Source organism: Canis lupus, chromosome 18 (assembly GCF_048164855.1).
Source record: "Canis lupus baileyi chromosome 18, mCanLup2.hap1, whole genome shotgun sequence".
In the NCBI taxonomy this organism is placed as follows: Eukaryota; Metazoa; Chordata; class Mammalia; order Carnivora; family Canidae; genus Canis; species Canis lupus.
The window spans coordinates 26,623,343-26,639,082 of NC_132855.1; the positions used below are offsets into that span (position 1 = coordinate 26,623,343).

The 15,740-nt window shown below is 34.4% G+C and overlaps 1 protein-coding gene and 1 long non-coding RNA gene across 8 annotated transcripts in view; one reads left to right on the top strand and one right to left on the bottom strand.

The window, feature by feature from the left end:
* The window catches only part of LOC140608891 (uncharacterized), a 238,667-nt gene that overhangs the window by 194,888 nt on the left and 28,039 nt on the right, over positions 1–15,740 (top strand). The window lies entirely within an intron of this gene.
* Positions 1–15,740, bottom strand: part of ITGB8 (integrin subunit beta 8) — a 99,390-nt gene that overhangs the window by 7,501 nt on the left and 76,149 nt on the right. For all 6 annotated transcript variants that reach the window (XM_072783835.1, XM_072783834.1, XM_072783832.1 and 3 more), the window contains 6 exons: positions 15,320–15,415; positions 12,400–12,489; positions 8,161–8,295; positions 5,197–5,602; positions 2,596–2,821; positions 975–1,081 (listed from right to left, as the gene is read on the bottom strand). In XM_072783835.1, the coding sequence (XP_072639936.1) occupies positions 975–1,081; positions 2,596–2,821; positions 5,197–5,602; positions 8,161–8,295; positions 12,400–12,489; positions 15,320–15,415 (1,060 nt within the window). The remainder of the gene's footprint in view (positions 1–974; positions 1,082–2,595; positions 2,822–5,196; positions 5,603–8,160; positions 8,296–12,399; positions 12,490–15,319; positions 15,416–15,740) is intronic.

A 15,740-nucleotide genomic window follows, 5' to 3' on the forward strand; every position in this document is an offset into this window, starting at 1 on the left:
TCTTCTGTGCAGTGTGAGAGCTGGAATTATCTTTACAGGTCGGAGGAGAGACTAGAAGTAATAGTAGCAGTAGAAATGTTTTCAAAGAAGACATAACTTCAAGCTTAATTTCCAATTCATATATACTTTACCACCTTAACACCTGAGCAAAGTAGGGTACTGGCTTTTGGCTTCTAATGAATTTTTGTCTTAAAATGGTCTGAACACAGCTTTCACATGTTTTTCTCATTTGCTTTTTCCTTTAATTCACATCTTTCTTTCATGTTCACTGGTTAATCTCCTACAATTCCTTAAGGTTGGTATTATTATCTCCATTACAGATGAGGAAACTGAGACCCTGGGAAATTTTGTAAGAGATCTGATATTTCTTATCCATTAATGTCAAGGGAAATGGATTAAGCCAACGTCTTCAAATTAAAAGTTTCATGCCCTTACCATTTATGCTGCTTTTATAATCATTCACCCCTAAATTATATCAGAATGAAAAATACCAAAAAAGAATGGCCTTTTTAAGTTACACATTTTTCAAAAGCAGATCATTGCTACTTAGAATTTTTGGCTTCACCTGAAACATAAAAGTAAATTTTGGTTTTATATGAGGAACTTTGTAACTGGAAGCAAGTTTGGGTTATGAAAGATAATTACGGTTCCATAGTTTATCCATAAGGGTGAAATGGATTCAACATAGGAAATTTCCATTCTGGCTCACTGAGGCCTCTGTAGAAAATCTTCTTGGTGTACTTCCACAGGGGGGGCACAGCACGAGAATTGAGCTGGATAATTGAGATGGAAGAAGTAACAATTCAGCCAAAACATAGCAAATATACTCAGCGGCTTTTTATAGAGTACCATCTCTGGAAGACTGAGAACACTGAAGCAGTTAGTCCTTCCTTTAGGATGACTGATTATAGGCTCTTTGGGGGAATGTGATTCTCTACAGATACTCTTCAGTGCTTTATTAAGCTTTGGTTTACCTGATGTTTGCTCCATATAATGCTGTTCCATAAGAGCACATGAGGTTTTACAACGATCAAGTATAGCTTGAGACAGGTTGTGAGGGCGAAGGCATTGCACACAATTCCTGTAAGGAGGAACAGAAATGAAACATTTAATCTTTGTAATGGTTGTAGTCCATAGTATTTTCTGCAAGAAATAAAATATCAAAATAAAGCAGTCCTGCTTTAGGACAGGAGTCTTGTAAAACTGGGAAAGAAAGCCATGACATTTATTTATAATACTCATTGAATTTAATACCATGGCAAAATATAACCACTATAAATATTTTAATAATGTATAAAATAAAAATAATGAATTTTATGTATTGAGAAGAAAATATCCAGGAAATGCACACTTTTTTTGTTTTAAAGATTTTATTTATTTATTCATGAGAGACACAGAAAAAGAGAGAGGTAGAGACACATGCAGAGGGAGAAGTAGGCTCCTTGCAGGAAGCCGATGTGGGACTCGATCCCAGGACCCTGGGATCACACCCTGAGCCAAAGGCAGACGCTCAACCGCTGAGCCACCCAGTCATCCCAACATAAGATACTTTCATCACAGATAAAACTTGCAAAAATATTTTAGAGAATAAATGTTATACTACTAGAAAGGTTTAGCCATGAATACAAAGTTCAAATTTCAATTGGTTTCACTAGAAGTAACTCCAACATTATGTTTAAGTAGTGCATTTCCAAGAGAGTTACATAAATTACTATGTATAATTTAAAATTTTTTACTTGAGCTACCAAGCTGGGAAAGTGAATGTCTTAAAAAATTTGAATAAAACAAATTAGAAGGCACAGTGATGTTTAGAGTAGTGATCTTTGAACATGCTCTAATTGTTCCTGGGAAAAACAACCATGGCACAAACAACAATGTCACCTTCATTTAACATATCACCTTTTACTTATCCATCACTTATTCCAGAGTTGCTTCATAGCCGCTATCATTCTTTATTTTTAAAATAATTTTTCAAAAACTTGAAAAAAGAAAAATCCAGTAATAATAGCTAACATTTATTCTAGGATTATTATGCACCAATGCAAAGTTTGGGGGTTTTGTTTGTTTGTTTGACCTAAATTATCTAACTTAATTCTGTCACAGAACTATAGCAGATATTATTAATAATTGTCATTTCCAATATCAAGAAACTGAGGCACAGAAATTTCAACAATGTACCCCAGATCGAAGAGCTGATGGATAGTAAGCTGGGGAGTAGGCAGCTTTTAATCCTCATGCTGTACACCTAAAGCCTTGATTAAACAAGGTTATACATCAGTTATATCTCAATAAAGCTGGGGAAAAAAAACAATGAATACTGAGCAGTACTCTTTAAAACAACAAGACCATTTCTAAAAAGCTAACGGAGTGAATGTCCAGATCAGTTCTGATGCTTTTACAGCTATCTAGTGACCAAAAGTTGGAATGTAAGTTTTCTAACTCCTAAACTCTCCATTCAGTTCTTTTTTAGCATGATGATAACAACTTACTTGGTTGAGAAGATCCAGCAACTTCTAAGATTAAGGAAGGCAAAATAGGATGAACATAGCTATAATGAAGGACTGCTTTATGTATGTTTGGAGTTGGAGAACATACCAGTTTTCACTGCAGGCTGTGTGACACGTGGGGCAGTGTTCACAGAAGCGGCCAATGCTCCCAGGATCGGTGCACTCACACCTGCCACATACACATGTACCTCTTCCACTACACACTTGGCCCTTTGGATTGACACAGTGCTGGGCTGATGCTGACGGGCACTGGCACCGATCCCCTTCCCAGCCACTGAAGCACTGGCATCTGCCCGCTTCACACTCTCCATGCCCTGCAACAGACACTCCAGGACCTAAGTTATTGGGGCTGCTGACTGTGTGTAGTGTTTCCAAACATAAATTCCCCTCCCATATCCATGGAAACACATCAACAGTCAAGTGAATGGAAACAGCATCATTTTCTATTCGTCTTACAAGAACAGTGCTAGTGTTTAGGAGGGTCTATTTTCAAAGCTGTTCTGTTGTCAATAATCTCCTGATGCTAATCTTTTGTGGGGACAGTTGTGACATCTGCCTTGATGCGCAGTGGCTGCTTGGACACTTGAAGGTCACTGTACATTCAGTTTTATATTCAGTTTTAAATGAAAAACACACAAATATAAAAAAGCTACAAAGGCTGAAATAATGTTAATTGCCTGTTTTAAAATCTGAAGAACAAGAGTATTTGATTAATAGCTTCCATAATTTATTCTTTTGGTCTCTCATTATTGCTAAGGGCCTGGGATAATTTTGGTCTGTGAGGCAAACAAACCCTTCTAGTACTTCAGTTCTGCTAGTGCCATTTTGAAGATGAGATCTCTGGAGAAGTTGAACTAATCCTTTCACATCTTTAGGACATTATTTAGCAGGTTAGAAGGGCATGTCCTAAAATATGCTGTGAGCTGTTATTAGGTTGTAAATGAGAGAAAGCAAGGTGGATTGTGTATGCGTGTGCGTGCACATGTGTGTGTGGGTGCATGCAAACATACACTTGTGTGTTGGGGTTGGGGTCATGCATGCAGACAAATGAGTTGAGGAGAAACACTGGTTACATGTACTTAAATGGATTTTAGACTGCAGGAAGCATCCAAAATTTAATATGCTCATGTGAATTAGAAATCTTCTAAAGGGAATATATATTACAGGATTACATGGTATTTCTCAAGCTTATTTGGCCAGACTTTTCCTTCCTTCCTTCTTTTGCTTCCTGGCCTCATCCCTCTCTCGTTCCCTTCCTTATATTGAGAAGCACATCACATGGTAACTGTTTCACAGAATCTACCGTTGGACCAACTCAACTGCTAATGTAAAACTAATGAGGTCCAGGCCAAACAAATGCCTGCCAGACCCTGTTCCCTATATGTAGGCTGCACGACTAATCCTAGCCAGCTGACCTGTGAACATGTGTTTTTATTCTCAAAGGAGACTAGTGAAGAAAATGTTTGTCAGCCTACAGTTTGCATTTATAATTTATACACAAATAATTCAAAGCACATTTTCAACTGCCTGTGGGCCAGTAGTATAGTCATATATAAGGGCTAGTACATTGGTTTTTGATATTTAACTATAAATAGAGACTGGGATTCTCAATGTATTTCAAACTTCTTTGACAGATTAACAGTTGTGGGATATAAGAATTCCACCTGTAATCCATTCTACCAATGATGCTAGGTACAGCAGAATAAATATTTGGCATATAAAATATTCTGTGTATATAATAAAAAGGCAGTTCTCCATTGCATGTGATACAGGGCAAATTTCTAGTTTACACAAGAAAATTTGTATAGAAATTTTGTATAGGTTTGTTACTTTCCATATGGTTATGACAAGAAATATTTCAGTTAATCAATAATTTAATATTTGCTTACCAAAATGCAAACATTAAAAGGGTGCTTTGACAATAAGTGGATTTAGCACACTGTCACAGAAAAATTAAGTCATTAAAAAACAATATTTTCTATTAAATTTAAAATGTTGCACAGATTTTCTAACCTCTAGGTGGCAGTAACTAAATTAGCCAAAAAATACTTTTGATATTTTTGTTTTAAATTATTTCATTTTTAAATGTAGTCTGCATGTGGCCTCTGGTACTAATCTTCTAGATTACTTATGAAACCAGCATTTTCATGGAGAATGCTATCCTTTGACAAATCTGTTGCTGGCATTGTTCCAAAAATAAATTGGAAAGGTTTAAATTATTACAAATTTATAATCCCATCTATAATAATGCATTAAGAATTTTCCAATGAATGGAAACTATGTTTTCATGGCTCACTATCCTTTGAGCAAGCTGGAGGGAGTGACCACTTATGAGAATGAATCAGATCTTTCTAGAAGAATACTCTGATTATAGAAAACCTGCCAGATATCATCAGTAATTTCTTTTTCTGGGTATATATCTTTACAAGATCAAGACATACTTGAGAATAACACTTAATTTTTAGTTTTCATTTTGAAGTATTTCCTGTGCAAAATAATTTAAAATATAAATAGCAGAATCATGTGTGATAAATCTGTTGCCATGCCCTAATTTCATAGAGTTTGAAATTCTGAATATTAAATGCAGATTCAGGGTTGGTAATTATAAAAATTTGATTTAAAGATACTTTAACATATGTGCTAGCTTAATAGTAACTAGTAAAAATTACATGTATATATTTATACTTACCAGCACACAGATTTCCATGGTGATATGGACAAGAGAAATCATCCTTCTCACAGTATTTTCCATACACTTTTCCAAACTTTACTTTGTGACATAAACATTTTCCACAAACACAAACTCCTCGTCCACTGCAAACAGGTTGATCCTTGTGTGATTTGCAAGTCTCAGAAGGAAATTGAGCCTCATCAAAATGACATTTATTCTCATTACACTGGAAACACTTGGCATCTAGAAAAATTTCATCTACACACTTTCGTTTAGATCCTCTCCCATCATCACACTGACAGCTGCAGTTTCTGTGTATGTGAATTTTAGTGGTTTCATTGAAACCAATAGGTTTGATTATTGCATAGCTCTTTCCTCCTGTGACATCACATTTTTTCATTGTAACTGTTACATTGAAAAGAACCTAAATGGGGGGAGGGAAAGAAAATATATTTATATGTCCTGATTATTTTTATCATCACATTATTTATATCTGTTAATGATAGTTTAAATCAATAACATACCATCTTATAGAAATTTTTAATACTTGTAAATTATACATGCACTCTTTCATAGGTAGATGTAACATCCCTTTTTAATTTCATTTATTTTCTAATTAATGAACTAGAGAGTTAAAGGAAGCAATGACTGCTGCTTGTCTATATTGTACCATTAAATGAACATGGGTTCAAGCCTATTTGAAATGTCTACTCTACTTCCAATGATTAATTGATGTCCTCTGCTGATTTCTTAGCAAACTTGAGAGGGAATGACTATTTTAAAAATTAAGTCCTTAAAATGTGGAGTTACTGAATATTTGGCACAAGAGATAGATCAAATAAACTAAAGGACTACTGCTGTACTGGTTTAAAACCATGAGATAAGATGTTCAGATGAACAATTTTTTTTAAAAAGATTTTATTTATCTATTTGAGAGGGAAGGGGGGCTGCATATGAGCAGAGCAGGGGGAGGGAGAAGCAGATTCCCCACTGAGCAGTGAGCCTGAAGCAGGCCCCGGGATTGTGACCTGAGCCGAAGACAGATGCTTAACCAACTGAGCCACAGAGGCACCCCTCAGATGAACAATTTTTAATTTTTTCCTATTTTCTGGAGGCCCAAGTGAAGTTTTAGGGTTCAATTTTAGTTTATACATGGTGTCAATGAAGGAAACCATGAGGCTTTCTCTGATGTTACTTAAGGAAAAAAGACTTAGAACTCTCTCAATACATATTTCTCAGTGGAGATGTGAGCCCACAACTAAAGATCTGGGTTGGCAGGAGTTTATTTCCCTTGTGAAATGACAGATCCTGCCAAGTTTTTCCTTTTTCTCCATTTTTTCCTTTTTGTAGGACATGATTGGTTTAATGTGTCTCTGTATCTTTGTATTTGTTAGCCTATCTTATGATCTTCAGGTACTTTTGCAAATATGATTGTATGTTTTTTTCCATGTTAGAATGAGATCCATTAAAACTTAAAAATAATTTGTGGTAGCCTTTTTTGTTGGGATGGATATACACATGTATGTGTCTCCACTCTGACCAACAGGGCTAGCACAAATACACACATGCACGTGCACACACACGCACACACACACAAGATCTGAAAGATCTAAATTTAGGCTTATATATTACATATATGCATCAGAAATTAGAATCCATTTCATAATAGTAAAATTAATGCAGTTGGTATTATGCTTGAAATGCTTTTTGTCCTTAAGAATGTTAAGGATTAACAGATGTGTAGGATAATGTGGTCATTGCCAAAATTAATAGAGCAAAACTTGGGGTTTATATAATTAAGAGGTCATATGACTCTTTCTGAAAGTCAAACTGTTTATACTACTTAGTTGAAAGTGAGGGGGGAAAAGGGATTATAGACAAAGGAAAAGGAAAAAAAAAAAGTAAGAAGTAAGGAAAACCATTCTGCCAAAACTGATTTTGAAAGAAAGAACTACTAAGAGGCTAACCCTTTCTCAGAAACTTTTGCTAGTACAAAGTTTATCTATACTTAATGGAAAATCAAATATAAATATTTTATAAACTGGTATATAATATCTTTGGAGCAAAATCCATGATTATGTAGAGACCTGCAGAATTAGATACTAGCAATAGTTGATTTCAAATAGCTTGTTGGAGCAACTATACTACCTGCAGGTTCTAAACTTCCCAAGATGGAAAAATATGGCACAGAACTTTAAAGATGAAAAGAAGAGGGATTAGAAATCTTCTAGTCTGAACTGTTCACTTAAAAGTGAGGCAATTGATGCCTCAAGACATAAATGGCTCACTGAAAACCACTGCATCTAATAAGAATTCACTTTAAAAGGGAATTCTGTGTGCTTACTTTCTTTTATGCCAACACTGTGAGAACCCCTATCTCCCCTGGTCCTATTTCCTAACACTGCAATAATCTGGGCCCTTTGTTTTTCCACATTTTATCCCTTTCTAGTTAAATGACACTTCTTTTTTTATTGTTCTTAATAAATTCTTTCACCTCTTCCTAGATTATTATGAGTGTATTGAGACAATAACACAGTGAAAGATTTTGGAGTTCTTAGCCTTTATCAATTGTTCCATCACTCCCATTCTTTTCTGTGCCTTATTACCTTCAATTTCAAATTTATTCTGATAATTTTTCAGATTTGAAACCAAAAAGGTATTATCATCCTAAGTGCAGACACTACTTATTTGAAGAGATGTGCTTTACTGACATATAGTGGCTGTCACCCCTACATTTAAAGTTATTATTAAATAGGTATTTAATATAATATGTGTTTATTTAACTTGAGAGTTTGAGAAAATAGTGGAGTTAAAACAAGTAGGAATTTTGGAAAAAGACAATAAAAATCACTTTGAAGGGTGCAAATAAGATCGTTGGAGTCAGTAGTAAATAAAGTTTTCCAGAATGGTTTGATTTTTCTGTGAGAAAACATGCCAGACAACTTAGTTTATTTTAAATGGGAAGAATGTACACCCACATACTTCGTCATTGCTTGTCACATTTCCACATCCGTCTGTGCCTGGTTTTCGGGTCCCATCTGGACAGATGGCAGTAATATTAAAATAAACTCCTTTTACCTGGTTTTCCACCTGAACTTTCACTTCTGAAATGAGTTTCTGCAGAGACATCATTTTTTAATTGTATATTACAAAAGTTTCAGATGTAAGCAACTAAACAGTCAAGCTTATTAAGTCATTCTAGATTTAATTTTTAACTAAATCAAAGAGTCTATCTCTATAAAAGGATAAATATAGTATTTCCACATAATGATCCAATTATATTTGAGATACATAAGAAATACTGAATGATTATACCATCTTTATTTAAATTGTTCTATTTTTTCGCATAATTCCATGACTGCATTTTGATGACTTAAAGATATTTCTCGCTCAGGCTGTGTTACAAAAATAGTCATTTTAAATCCAACAGTATTTATATTTTGTTATAAAATTTAAAACATTGAGAACACCTATACTGTCAAAGGGTAAATCTTAACAGCTTAAAATCTGGAAACACATTTCTGACATTTACAGCTATTAAATAAACATTTCCATTTCAAACACTTTAGCTATCATGAAAATACCTTATTGATATGGAATTGAAAGGTAAATTTTGGGGAGGGCATTTCTATACCATAAGTATAAGAATTACCTGCCTGCTATGGTCCTATAAATTTTCTAAGCATGGCCTAGGATTTCTGTCAAGTCCCTGGGGCTTGATTGTATCAACCAAATTTGTTCTAATCCTTAATACTGAAATGGGACCACTTACTAGACAGAAAACCATTCACTCATTTATTCACTCATTTATACAGTTACTCAAAAAATATCTATGTAATGCTTATCATGTATCAAACACACACAGATTTCTAGCACAATCTCTGGTTCCAAAATCCCCAGCTACATTAAATATATACTGAAGAACAGTGTGTATTTCATCTCATAAAACAGAGTCTACCACATGCAAAAATCCTTAACTTGTAAACAAAAGGAAAGAGAAAAGATGAAGTATATACATAAGGAAAGAGTGAATATAAAGAAAATTTTTTTTCTAATGACTTCTAATTTTTTACTTGAGTAAATTTTCATCTTCAGCTGTATAATAGATAAAGAGATGTGTGCTTTACAGACTAATAACTGACCATGGTGGTAAATCTAGAACAACATACTTCTTCAAATCAGTAAATTTTATTTGGATTAGATAAGACTGTGTTAGCCACATTTTTAAATCTCCCAGAGAGTACATCCATTGTAATCACTTAATTCAACATTCTCAGCAAACCAACAGATATTTCTAATGGTATGTAAATGGTATTGATAGGGTCAGAAGGAAATTCCTAATACAATAAGTGTTCTCAGTTCGCCCTTCTGAAGTCCTTTCTCTTAAAAAGTTAATCTTGTTACACTAATGTTTTTTGCTTAAGCAGAGTGCAAAGACAAATATCTAAAATTTTGCCCAGTTTTGAGATTTAGAAATTAGGCCCCAAACATAATATCCAGTTTCCTTTTTAATATCTAACAGGTAGAGAGGAAGAATATATATATATATATATATATATATATATATATATATACACATATATATATATAATTGTATTCAATATAATTGAATACATTTGAATTGAATTGAATATATATATATACACATATATATATATAATTGTATTCAATATAATTTATTTTTCATTTCTTAATTTCAGCTTATTATTATAGTCATGATTTTTATTTAATTTTAATTCTAGTGGTAGTGGAATGTAAAGGATAAAAAATAAAATGCAGTCACATTCAGCATACACTAAATTTGTGTGTAATTTTATAAAATTCTTAAAAAGGAAGTGCAAAAAATAAAAAATTAGGATGTTTATTCTTTTCTTCCAATGAATTGTGAATTACTTCTGTTGGACTGTGAAGACAAAAAAAAAAATTTCAGAATAATTCTGAAAATATACATATATGTAAAATAATAACAGAATCTCAGCTTAAGGAGATTAGTTAGCCAGGCTAAGTCTTAACTGGATTTATATAGTATTTTCCCCATTGTTTAAGGTTAATCAGAACTACAGTTAGCTAAGGCATTGGATGCTTATCCTGGGAAAATAAAGAACAAAAGCCAAATACTGATGTTCCCTTTCCATTGGTATAGTCTGACACACAGGCAAGTTTGTCAATTTATACTGTTTGGAGTAATAACTGGGTTCATACTATAAAAACTAGGGTTATTTCTAACACTGTACATTCCCTTATTTGGATTATTCCTGGGAACAAACTGCAGATGGGAATGAACTGTACACATTTGATCTTCCTTGATAAGAAGCTCCCCCAGTCCTAATGTTCTTTTGTAACAGTGAGAAATAAAAACAAAGTTGTTGTTCTTTATTTCATCCAATGTAGTTTTCAGATATAGAACAATTCCTTGGCAAACAAAACAAAAGTCAAGATTTATTTTCTTTTAAAAGAATAAAGTTTAAACAAGTCCTTCATTTTCTATCTCATGTCTACTTCCTGACATTCCCTTTTGTGCTCAAGTAAAAGGCAGAAGCTGCAGGGAGAAAATGAGAAGAGAAACCTGAGGTTTCTCACAATGCTTGGGCTACGATGTACACTATTCATCTCTACTGTGTCAAGAAGAGAATCAGAATTTGGGAAGCGAGGCTTTATTAGTGGTCCATAAGTTCCCGGTAGAATAAAGCATATCTTTGATACTATGTAAAAAAAAGAAGAAAAGAAAAGAGAGAAGAGAAGAGAAGAGAAGAGAAGAGAAGAGAAGAGAAGAGAAGAAAAGAGAAGAGAAAAGAAAAAAGAAAAGAAAAGAAAAGAAAGAAAAGAAGAAAAGAAAAGAAAAGAAAGAAAAGGAAAAAAAGAAAAGAAAAGAAAAAAGAAAAGAAAAGAAAGAAAGAAAAAAGAAAAAGAAAAAGAAAAAGAAAAGAAAAGAAAAGAAAAGAAAAGACAGGAACAGGTATTATCACACAGAAGGAAGTACCTGGGGCCTAGAGTTAAGAATGACCTGGGTTCTGATCCTGATTCTGCTGCTTGTTTCACCTTTTGTTACCTTGCTTATCTTCTTTGAGCAAAGAAAGGAAGACTAACATCTCCCTTATGGATCCCTTGTATGGATTAAATGAGGTCATATATAGAAAGTAACTGGTTCTCAGTGATATAAAGTAACAATCACAATTGTTACAACATCTTAACAGGGATTATTCTATCCAGGTTTGACCTATACTAATGAGCAGATGTTTCTGTAAATCTTTGTATTTGGCTCTCTTCATGGACTGGGGATAGTGTACAGCTGTCAATTCAACAAAATAGTACACCTCTTCAGGTAATTCTTTTTTTTTTTTTTAAGATTTTTTATTTATCCATTAATTTGAGAGAGAGAGAGAGAGAGACGCAGAGACACAGGCAGAGGGAGAAGCAGGCTCCACGCCAGGAGCCCAACGTGGGACTCGATCCCAGGTCTCCAGGATGATGACCTGGGCCGAAGGCGGTGCTAAACCACTGAGCCACCAGGGCTGCTCCAGGTGATTCTTTTAAGCAAACTAGTTTGATAAAACTGCTAAAATTACTGGTTAAACAATCAAGTGATTGATCAAAGAGACCCCAACAGAGTTGTCTCAGTAATCTATATATCCCAGGTAGTTCATTTTCCCTGAAAGTTTGATGCTTTAGTGTGGATTTATCTTTATGACATAGGAAATTATGACATTTCTGATAAAAAAAGTATATTCTTTAGCCATGATTTAGTGACTTACTGAACATTTGATTTGGAAGGAAATTCAGATAGCCTCTGGCTCAACATGAGTTTACTGTCAATGAGACAGTGAGGTACAGAAAGCTGAGGTGACTTTCCCAAGGTTACATGATTAGTTAGTGGTAGACCAGGGCTAAATTCAGGTTTCTAGTTTTTAACCTAACTTTTTGCCCACCATTCCTCTCCAGATGACAGGACACTAATTTGTGTCCTGCCATAGAAATTGGGGTTAAAAATTTTTGTGAAAAAAAAATTTATTTATTTATTTTATTTATTTATTTATTCATGAGAGACACAGAGAGAGAGAAGCATAGACATAGGCAGAGGGAGAAGCAGGCTTCTCACAGGGAACCCAATTCGGGATTCAGTCCCAGATCCTGGGATCACAACCTGGGCTGAAGGCAGACACCCAACTGCTGAACTACCCAGGTGTCCCTTCTGTGAAAAAATTATGTGTAATATATACATACCTGATAGGCATCTATTACCAAATTATTTAAGTTTGCAGCCTTTGATTCTATTTCACCAGCGATGGTGCCAGGCAAGAGGGGTAGAAGATCCTAGAAAACATACAAATAATATTCACTTAATGACAGTAGTATACAGTGGTTCAGCGATTAACAAATATTAAAAATTCTTGTAGTTATTAGTGGAAGGTGAGCCATTATATGAATGATAAAATATAAGATGCAAGAAAAATATAAGCAACCAAGTAGGGCAGCCAGAACACATACACCTGAAATGGGAGTGTATTTATATGTGCATGAGCATGTATGTATGCACAAATTACATGTTGACCTAAAAACCCAATCAGAGTACAGACCAGCATTTCCCAAAGTATCTTGCATATTCCATGGGACATAGTTATCAAAAGGTTTCTGAGGGCAAATAAGTCTGGAAAGTTTTGCATATGGTTTCTTACAAGTAGATACTCAAAATGCACACTTGCAAAGTAAGGGTTCAGAGAAGTCCTGCAAGTTTTAAATAATTTAGCAGTAATAATAATAATTTGTTGCAGAATTTCTAACATTTTAAAATTACAAAACCCTTTTCTCATGTACCACATATAAATATTTAACAGAACTACTGTTCCACGGAGTGACCTTTAAGATATGTTGGCCCAGACTGGAGCATAAAAAATCATTTTTTGCAAGTGCAAGTTTCATGGAGTGGGTTTTCTTGATGGATGGTACTTATAATTATGGAGAAAACTCTAGGTATTCCTAGTGAGAAAATGAGAATTAGCATAGGGTTATAGGTTTACCTGAGTTCTAGATGAAGAAAACAGAAGAAACCAGTCTGACTGAAGTAACACATAGCAGAGAAGAACAAAGCTAAAGCAGTAACAAACTGCACAATAATTTGAAATTCAACTATTTTTTCTTTTTATAATTTTTTTAAATTTATAATCTCATTCTCTTTTTTTTTTCTTCTCAACTTTTTAAAAATTCTAGTTAGTTATCATATAGTGCAATAAAGGTTTCAGGAGTAGAATTTAGTGATTCATTGCTTACATACACTTCCCAGTGCTCATCATATCAAGTACCCTCCTACTACCCAACACCCATGTAGCCCATTCCCCACTCACCTCCCTACATCAACCCTCTGTTTGTTCTCTATCTTTAAGAGTCTCTTATGGTTTGTTTCCCTCTCTCCTTTTTTCTCTCCTTACCCCCATATGTTCATCTGTTTTGTTTTTTAAATGACACATATGAGTGAAATAATATGGTATTTTCTTTCTCTGACTGATTTATCTCATTTAGTATAATACACTCTAGCTCTATCCATGGCATTGCAAATGGCAAGACTTCATCCCTTTTGATGGGTGAGTAATATTCCAGTGTGTGTGTGTGTGTGTGTGTGTGTGTGTGTGTGTGTGTACCACTCTTCTTTATCCATTTACCAGTTGATGGACATTTAGGCTCTTTTCCATAGATTGGCTATTGTTGATAATGCTGCTATAAATATCAGGGTGCATGTACCCCTTCAAATCTGTACTTTTGTATCATTCAGATAAATACCTCATAGTGCAATTCCTAGAGTAACTCTATTACTAACTTTCTGAGGAACCTCCATACTATTTTCTAGATTGGTTGCATCAGTTTGCATTCCTGAAATTCAACTATTAAGTTGAGAGGTTAAGAGCACAGGACTGAAGCTGTTAGGAAAGTTTGGATAAGTATATAACCTCCGTTAATGTGTTTCCTTATCTTTAGAATGGGCTTTAAGTTAATTATACTTCCTCATTGTTATGAGTATTACATGAGTTAATGTTAATAAACTCAGTGCCTGATGATAGTAAGTATTCAATAAGTGGAATCTGTTACTTTGTTAATAAAGTAGTTTGGGCATTTAATTTGGGCTCGAGCCCTACTTCTGTGAATATTAATGGTTGTTACATTAAAAAGGGGTTCCATGGTATATCAATTTGGGATTAAAGTTTCATTGTAGATTTCTAACGGAAGAAGTAGCGTGATTAAAGTAATGCTTTCAGATGGGATATACAGTAGTAAGGTATTGGGGAAGTTGGTGGAGGGAACACCAGCTTTTGTGGCTAATTTAAATAGATTCAAGAATTTGTTGAAGCCGAAAGAAAATAGAGTTTCTCTGAAGTATCAAAAGAAGTAAAGGACAGTGGGAGTGGAAAGAAGTAGATACCACACAGGCGGTGGAGACCCAGTGAATAGACATGTGCAGTGAAAATTAGGGTATACAAACTTCATGAAAATGAAGAAAAGAGTTTCCTGGAAAAAGGAACCTAAAAGACTGTGAAAAGAAAGTAACAGCAGGGTCACAGGAGCAGTTTTTTATTGGGGGGTGTATCCCATGTTGCTGCCAGAGTGACATGGCTGCAGGTCTCATCCGGCCTGAAGGATTATGGACAAAACCAACATTATTCTTAGGTAGGCGAGCTCTGTCTGGGTCAGCCACTTTGATGGCTCCTTCTGTTCCTTTATTGGATGACCTAGACCAAATCTTGGTATATCGTTACTATTGAAAACTAAACTGATATTCCTCAACCTAACCTATTATAAGAATATGCCTATGGACCGGAATAGAAGCAAGAGTCCAGACATAAAAGATGTAGTTGGAATGTGATCTAAAAAAAGTCACATTCAATCATCAGAATGTAACCTAGTAGAAGTCTTCATTATTGTCACAATCAGTACTACACTAAGTATCAATCCCTACACTTGGTTCTACGTGTTACATACATAGAATTTATATATAAATCCTAATTTTTAGGATAATGTGTGGTATAACATTAGTTAATACATTATTAAATTCAGATTGTACAAAGTACAATAACTTTAGAGTCCTTACCTGGGGATATAAGTATTCTAATTTCAACTACCAATTTTAATTTTTGTATTTTGGGAATTAACATACCTTATACCAGTGAAACTGTTTTCCTTGAACTGCAAAGATGACATTAATGTTGTTGTCTATTAACTTTTCAGAAAGTTGGCCTAGTGAGGGATGTTCCTACAAAGGAAAATGAAGAAAAGAAGGGAGTGAAACTTAATAGCTCAATCCCACAAGTACCCAAACATCTATTATGAGGAAAATCATACGACTGACATAAAAATGCATTGTGTTGGGAAGGATTATGGTTTTATTGGAGGCATTTAAATTCCTTAAAAAAATAAGATCAGCATCATAAGGATATTTCCACCTCCCATAAAAATCTGTAACTCGGAAAAATGAAGAGGGCTGAACCAACATTGTGCCAAGTATGTTCAGCACCTGTTTAGATTAACATTGGCCTCACAGTGGTATACCTGAAAGATAATGTACTATCAGAAATAGA